Source organism: Ictalurus punctatus, chromosome 23 (genome assembly GCF_001660625.3).
Source record: "Ictalurus punctatus breed USDA103 chromosome 23, Coco_2.0, whole genome shotgun sequence".
In the NCBI taxonomy this organism is placed as follows: domain Eukaryota; kingdom Metazoa; phylum Chordata; class Actinopteri; order Siluriformes; family Ictaluridae; genus Ictalurus; species Ictalurus punctatus.
This window is the reverse complement of record NC_030438.2, coordinates 4541686-4550000: the sequence shown is the minus strand read 5'-3', so window position 1 is coordinate 4550000 and position 8315 is coordinate 4541686. Positions and strand designations below refer to the sequence as shown.

Sequence of the window (8315 nt, the reverse complement as noted above, 5' to 3'; positions counted from 1 at the left end):
ATTGAAAAAACTACACCTTAGATCGAGTTAAGAAATATTTACAACATGTTGCAAGTATCGTTGTTGTTATTATTATTATTTTATTATTATTATTATTATTAAGGGAGAGAGAGAGTGAGAGAGAGAGAGAGTGTGTGAGAGAGAGTGAGAGGGAGAGTGAGAGGGAGAGAGAGAGTGAGAGGGAGAGAGAGAGAGAGAGAGAGAGAGAGAGAGAGTGAGAGGGAGAGAGAGTGTGTGAGAGAGAGTGAGAGGGAGAGAGAGAGAGAGTGAGAGGGAGAGAGTGAGAGGGAGAGAGAGAGAGAGTGAGAGAGAGAGTGAGAGAGAGAGAAAGAGAGAGAGAGAAAGAGAGAGAGTGAGAGGGAGAGAGAGTGTGTGAGAGAGAGTGAGAGGGAGAGAGAGAGAGTGTGTGAGAGAGAGTGAGAGGGAGAGAGAGAGAGAGTGAGAGAGAGAAAGAGAGAGAGAGAAAGAGAGAGAGTGAGAGGGAGGGAGAGCGGGAGAGTGTGAGAGAGAGGGGGGGGGGGCGCGCACTGATGTTGGAAAGACGTCAGTGCAAATTAGAAAGCACGTGCTCATGTTAATTAGTAAACTCCTCCCATTTATATAGCGATTATTCGGCGACCGGAAGTAAGATGTTACACCACCGTAAAAATCGTAGACGTAATCGTTTTACCGTACACGTAAAAATCACTAAGCAACCGTAAACAAGAAGGTACCACGCACCATTCAGTTATTTATTGAAATATATACATAAATATATATATGTATTTTTAAGTCATTTAAATAAGCAAGAGAATAATTACTTTGGCATTAAATAATACTCTATTGTCATAAGTAGAGTTTTTCCTCTTGTATCATGCCAGTAAGTCTAAAAACCTAGATTTACCGTGTAAACAATACAGTCCTTGCCTTTTATCTTGATTACATGGAGGAAGATGAATGCCTCGATGTATTTCGTGTCAGAAAATTAAAATTAGCTTAATAAGTTTCAAACTTAACGACACAGATTAAATAAAAGACTAATGGTACAATCATATACTGATGCAATTACAATGTTATATACCATAAGACATAATATTTTCTTGCCTAATCTGTCACGCTGTAACGACTACGGCAAATCAACTATTCTCCCGTAGTAGAAGGTAAAAGTTAAAGTCGCGCATGCGCAGTACAACGTCAATTGCCGTTAACTCGTCAAGTCCCTCCCCATAAGACTTCTTTAAAGCAGAGGATCAGTTCACACAGATCAAACACAAGTTGTTACCGTCTGCCTCATCCAGCCAGAATGCGCCTTTTTCTCTCCAAACACCTCTCCGTGCCGAGGTCTCAGACCAGCTCTAACTCCTCCTGCGGTCCGATGATTGCGGGTTCCGCGGTGGTTTACTGCGTCACGTGCGATCAGCCGCTCAGCAGCCGCTGCCTGATTAACGGCACGCACCGGGACCACCGCCTGAAGGATCTAAAGGACGCCGTGCACGATCAAGTGGTAAGAGCTGTTTAGTTTTGTTTTTCACTTTAACTGAAATTAGGATAACAAATAATAATAATAATAATAATAATAATAATAATAATAATAATAATAATAATAAATCACTACTCACAATGTCTGTGCATCAATATATATCTGATCAATCCGAGATCATTAGGCTTCCCAGGTCGCAGTGATCATGAACCATAATGAATCTTTCTGTTTATGAATGAAAATATTACAGATATATAATTCATCATGGTGTTTATTCATTGTGTCCTAGAAAAAATTGAATGACCTATCCGAGAAGCTGACATCCAGAGAAAGGAAGTTTGGTGACCTCACACCAAGGATTGAAGCAGCAGAGCGCGAGCTCGAGGTGAGATTTTACAGAACGAGTGTACTTTAAAAAAAACAAACAAATAAATAAATACATACATAAATACGAATTTTAAAAAACAATGTCAGGTAAATAAGGTTCTGTTTAGGTAGGTTATTCGCAACTCCAAAACCAGTAATGTGACTCAAGAAATCACATCCAAGATACTATAATAATAATAATAATAATAATAATAATAATAATAATTATTATAATATGATAATAATGATGCTGGTAATAATAATAATAATAATAATAATATGATAATAATGATGATGATGATGATAATAATAATAATATGATAATATGATGATGATAATGATAATAATAATGATGATGATAATAATGATAATAATAATATGATGGTGATGTATTAAAATGTACTTGGGCTATTCTGTTCATTAAAAAAGAAACACTGTCACATTTATTATTTCTCTTGTTTGTACATGTAACTCTATTAATTTCTATTGTATTTAGACCGTGCCTTGTTTTAATACACTGACGCAGCCTCCCTGATGCGTCACACTTAAATACTTTACTTCATTTTTGCTTCACATTTAATGCTACACGTTTAAAAAATAAAGAACAGAAAGTCTATATATATATATATATATATATATTTTTTTTTTTTTTTTAATTAAAAAGCAGTTTGGGGAAAAATATTTGCAAAATTTCAGAAAAGGAAAGATCAGAGGGGCCTGAAATGAAATAAATAAATTACATGAAAATATACCTATTATGATTACTAACGTAAACATCCTGTGATGTTCAGGAGATGTGCAACCGGACACAGGAGCTGCTTCAGCAGGAGTACAGTACCCTGATGGCTTTGATCGAGCAGAATCAGCAGCAGGCCTTTTTCATCCTGAACGCGCAGAAGGAAACACTAAAGCTGCAACTCCATCAGCTGCACGAGGACGCGCAGAACTACCGGAGCAAGTCCGCAGCCATGATCGAGTACATGAAACAGCTCGGCAGCAAACAGGAGAGCGAGAAACCAGCCAGCCTGCTGGTAAACAATCAATTCGCTCAATCAGTTTGAATCTACTGTACGAGCAAAACTTCAGGACAACACTAATCACTGATCTTTCTTTCCGCACAGGGGGAGATCAGCGCACTTGAGACCAGGTAAATCACACACACTCTCACCTGCGTCCTCTTAATTCCTTGAGCAGATGTTTAGCTCATAAAACTGAGCTAGCCCAGACCCTTGGAGTCTGAGATTGAAAGAAATTGTGGTTCTCTTGCAGCCTGCACACAATGAACGGGTTTTACTCCTCTTTGGACAAGAAGCTGAAAGTCGATGACACAAGATTGAAAGCTCTGGAAAACTCCATTAAGAAAATCGTCGAAAAAAACAAAGAGCTTCTGCCACGGCCATGGGAATGTAAGTAGCTTTGGATATATATATATATTTTAATCGTAATAGAGATAATAAAAAAGATGATCATAAAATCTGGTTAAGCAAGTACATGAGAAATGCCTGTGGTATGATAATAACACAAGGGTGTAGGGATTTAATTAGGGCACTTATGTGGGAGCAGGGATCAGTGAACAAGGGGTAGAAGAAGAGTACATTATAGTACAGTGAATTTTATTTTATTTATTTTTTTGTCACATATCCCAGCTTGTTAGGAAGTTAGGGTCAGAGCACAGGGTAGCCATGATACGGTGCCTTGGAGCAGATAGGGTTAACGGCCTTACTCAAGGGCCTAACAGTGGTCCTTTAACCACTTGGCCATTTGTTAATATGGGTTAAAATTGACAATTGAGGTCTAATAAAGTTTTTAAATATACATATATATATATATATATATATATATATATATATTTCTGACACAGTTTCAGAGACAATCACTTTGGATGAGAGTAAAAATCAAGGGAATGTCCAGATCTCGGAGGACAAGACAGAAATGTCCGTGAGCCCTTCAGGTGGTCTGAGCCAGACTGATCGCTGGAACAATACACAGGCCTGTCAGAGCTTCAGTAAAGGCCAGCATTACTGGGAGGTGGCAGTAGGAGGCTGTGAGAGCTGGGCGGTGGGAGTAGTGGAAAACAGCCAGGTTAAAGGCATCCAAACTCTGGTTCCGGGCCATCAAAAGAATTCATGGATTCTGGAGTGCGATGGTGGCGATCTCTCAGCGATACACAACAGCGACTTCAGCAGGGTCAAGGGGAGCAATGTTGAAACCCTCGGCATCTTCCTGGATTGCGATAAAGGCCGACTGAAGTTCTACAACGTCAATACAGGCTGCATCGTGCATTCATTTATTGCCAAGTTCAAGCACTCCGTATGTCCCTTGTTCTGCATCCGTGGACAGAAAGACAGTATGGCATGCCTCAACATCTGCAACCTGATAAACAAAGTTGATGCACGATTGGACAGTGCCGGTACCTCCATGACCTCAGAGACACCGATTGAGGAGGATATTGAGTTGTCTTCTGAGAGCTCAAATTAGGACCTGATTTAAAAAATGTGTTAAAGTATATTTATTATTTATGTCAAGTACTGTTATTGATATTAAGTCGTATATTTATTATTGATATTAAGATATTAAGTATGAAGATGTGGACATACACACAGCCGAGATGTAACCGTGCAATAAATAAATGAAATTTATCTGCAAATCCTGTTTATTTGTATAGACCACTGTGAAAATGTTGATGTCTTCTTGTTTTGTCGGTGTTTAAAGCCTTTTTTTTCACCTCCGCATGCCTATATACAGTGGATTCAGAAAGTATTCAGACCTCTTTACTTGTTGCACACTTTATTGATTTTGAATGGATATTAATTGCCTTTTTTACCCGTCAATTCACACTTAATCGTCCACAGGGATGAAGGGAAAACTTGTTTTTAGAGATTTTCAAAAATGAAGTAACAATCAATCTTCCCAGGAGTGGGTGTCCCAGCAAAGTCAGTCCAAGGTCAGACTGTTTAATCCTCAGAGATATAATTCACTGCAAGTTGAATCATATTTAATTACTTGTTTACCACTATACTTTTCACCTTGCTGCTACTGCAATAACTGCTATGTGCCCTCCGCTAATATTGGCACCCTTGGTAGTTTTTTGTGCAATAAACACCAGAGGTGGTTTTGGTGCACACAGAGAGATAGCCATATGGAAAAGTACCCACGTTTAAATATGGTGGTGGCTCTTTAATGTTTTGGGGCTGTTTTTCTGGTAGAGGACCTGGACATTTTGTTAGGATACATGGCATCATGTATCAAATATCAACAGATATTAAATGAAAACCTGACTGCCTCTGCCAGAAATCTTAAAATAGGCCATGGTCGGATCTTCCAGCAGGACAAGGATTTAAAACATCAAGGTCAACATCAAATCAAGGTCCGGCCATGGACATCCCAGTCCCCTGACTTGAAATCCATAGAAAACCTGTGTGGTGAACTGAAGAAGAGAGTCCACCAGTGTGGACCTGGAAATTTGAAGGATCTGGCGAGATTCTGTAAGAAGGAATTGTCTCAGATCCCTCGCCGTGTATTCTCCAACCTCATCAGGAATTATAGGAGAAGATTCAGAGCTGTTAGGTGGTAGGGAGGTAGCGCAAAGTATTGACTAAAAGGGTACCAATAATTGTCGCACACCTATATTTAACAAAGATTTCTTTTTTTATTTATATAAACTGTGTTTTTTTGCACCTGTTTGATATCCATGAGAGCAGGGTATTTTTTGTGAATTTTTTAACAAAAGATCAAAAGGGTAAACAGTAAAGACAATTTTTCACACCCTTCCTTGCTCACATTTACCAAGGGTGCCAACATTAGTGAAGGGCATTGTATGTTACACGCTTATCTGCTGAATACTATGTCATAGTATGTTATGTTATGTTTACATTCATTTTAGTTTTTATTATATTGTTAGATAATATAACATTGCACCATATTTTGCACTACCTGTTATATCGGACACACTAGAACTGTGTACAGGTCGACGCTACACTGTCACTTACCGTGCCTGTTTTCCTGTTTTAATAGTTACTGTCCTGTCTTTAGTTGTTTGCAGACGTTTGCACATGCACTTGATGTATAAATGTGTAGATCTTATTTAGTTCTGTGTGGTCTCATGTGGTTATTGTGTGTTATGGAGTACCACAGTCCTGGAAGAACATTGTTTCATTTCATTGTGTACTGAACCAGCTGAATGTGGTTGAAATGACAAAAAAGCCACTTAACTTGACCTAACTTGCGTTATATACTGTATATAATAATGTATGTGGCCATTAAAAATCTTGAATCTTGAATCATGTGATCTACCGCACATGTTTAGCAAATGTTTATGTTCATGACAGCACAATCAGAAAATGACTGAACAAGTACGGCTTTCATGGAAGGGTGGCTAGAAAAAAGCCTCTACTCTAAGAAGAATACAGTAGCATGACTAAGGTTTGCAAAATTGCATCTGAACAAACCACAAAAGTTTTGGAACAATATCCTTTGGACTGATGAGAGAAGGTTTGGTCCTCATGCCCAGTGCCATGTTTGGCAAAACCAAAGACGGCTAATCACCACAAACATCTCATATCAAATTGTTGGAGGATTGGTGATTTGGGCTTGTTTTGCAGCCTCAGGTCCTGGGAAACCTGCAGTCATTTAGACAACGATGAACTACACTTTATACCTGAATTTCATGTCATAACTGAGACAAATGTGAGGCCATCTGTCCAGCAGTTCACGCTCGGCTAAAATTTGGTCATGCAACAGGACAATGATACCAATCACACCAAGCAAATCAATGACTAAATGACTAAAGAAGTAAAAAATCCAGATGTTGGAATGGCCAAGTCAAAGTCCAGACCTCAACCCCACTGAGATGCTGTGGTGGCATCTTAAGAAAGATGTGCATAAATGAATGCCCTCAATCATCAATGAACTGAAGCAATGTTGTAAAGAAAAGTGGACCAAAATTTCTCCGAAACTATGTGAGAGAATGAAAATCTGAAAAATTTTATTTATTATTGTTATTTTTATTTTATTTTATAAATGGCATCCCTTTATTGTATACTTTATGGAGTTACAGACACTTTCCACTTAAATTTTTGTGACTGTACTTGGGTTTTATAATACTTATATAACCAGCAACAGTTATTGAGTAGCCATGATGAGCCGGGGGTGTGTGTGTGTGTGTGTGTGTGTGTGTGTGTGTGTGTGTGTGTGTGTGTGTGTGTGTTTTTGTAAAATTTTTACTTTTAATGAATCACATGAAAATGAATCACATGAATAACATGAAAATGAATCACATGAAAAGGAATCACATGTAAATGAATCACATGTAAATGAATCATATGTAATGATTATGAAATGATTATCTTATATGAATATGAGATATTGTGATATCTACAAAATCTCAGAAATGTGTATATAGAATTAAATAGTATTGAAGGTCTATTTTCTTTTCCCCATGCTTTTACAGGTGCACATATGAATAAGGTATTGCCATTCATCATTGACTCATAACTTGAACTACAACATGAACACATAGGTGTGAAGTTTAATTACCATTATACATACACATGTAGCTCTTCCATAAACAAATGTGATTGTGAAACACAACACAACAGTGGCACAACCCCAACAACAGTAAATATTTCCATCCACTAATGAAGTAGAATGCATTCATGAAGAATTAGTAATCCGAAACACGAGTGTGTGGGCATCTGTACATGTGGAACTTAGTGCAGAAATGTGTTAATGAGGGAACAGGGTGTAGAGGATTGTATTAAAGGCAGGAGTAAGATTGTACTGTCATGACCCCAAACAAAGCATACCAAATTGTGTAGTCAATGAGATCAATTGTGCACGCAATAATGGATGTGTTGTGGGAGGGTGACAAACAATAACGGCGTGGAATTCACCACGTATGCAAACGATATGCATGCGTGGTTTTTATGTCCTGATGGTAGCCATATATATATATTTTTTATGTGAAAAAATACTAAATAAAACTGCATTTTTTAAAAATTTTATAATTATTCGTCAAAAATAAAAGGAGAAAAAAATAGTTAAATAATAATAATAATAATAGGCTACAAACACAAGCATTAACATCAAATGAGCTGCTTCCTGTCTGAAATTATTCGAAAAATGTTCCATTTGATGAATAAGATATTGTGATATCTACAAAATCACAATCTCATATCATATAATATCATATCTTTTCATATCACACCATAATATCACATCTCCCAGCTTTTACACCTGAACTGATAGTTATATAACTCAAAGTCGACTTGCATTTGGACTACAACACTCTAGTTCACTGTACACATAGTTTAAAAAAACAACAACAAAAAAAAAAAACAGAAGAGTGTACAGAAACATTTTATTGAACTAATAAGCCGTGTACATGCAGCTGACATTCATTTACATTTCACTGTTTAACCTTTACTGTTTAACATTTGTACTTTTTATTATACGGAACAGAGAAATACTATTTACCGTTCTCTACAATCCA

The 8315-nt window shown here is 37.4% G+C and overlaps 1 protein-coding gene and 1 long non-coding RNA gene across 2 annotated transcripts in view; one reads left to right on the top strand and one right to left on the bottom strand.

The window, feature by feature from the left end:
• Positions 1–1343, bottom strand: part of LOC128629002 (uncharacterized) — a 6719-nt gene extending 5376 nt beyond the window's left edge. Inside the window, exon 1 of the long non-coding RNA XR_008393317.1 lies at positions 1262–1343. This is a non-coding gene — a long non-coding RNA (uncharacterized LOC128629002). The remainder of the gene's footprint in view (positions 1–1261) is intronic.
• LOC108256304 (E3 ubiquitin-protein ligase TRIM39) lies at positions 1023–7240 on the top strand. Its single transcript, XM_017452997.3, has 6 exons — positions 1023–1483; positions 1749–1844; positions 2617–2856; positions 2947–2972; positions 3095–3231; positions 3687–7240. The coding sequence occupies exons 1-6, from the start codon at positions 1283–1285 to the stop codon at positions 4301–4303; spliced, it is 1317 nt and encodes a 438-aa protein (XP_017308486.1). The 5' UTR covers positions 1023–1282; the 3' UTR covers positions 4304–7240.
• Positions 7241–8315: the final 1075 nt, after the last annotated feature.

Excerpts from the sequence above, each read along its gene's own strand:
- LOC108256304 (XM_017452997.3), top strand. The coding sequence starts at position 1,283 with ATGCGCCTTTTTCTCTCCAAACACCTCTCCGTGCCGAGGTCTCAGACC. Across the intron at positions 2,973-3,094 it reads ATCAGCGCACTTGAGACCAG|CCTGCACACAATGAACGGGT; the intron begins GTAAATCACACA and ends GTTCTCTTGCAG. Across the intron at positions 3,232-3,686 it reads TCTGCCACGGCCATGGGAAT|TTTCAGAGACAATCACTTTG; the intron begins GTAAGTAGCTTT and ends TTTCTGACACAG.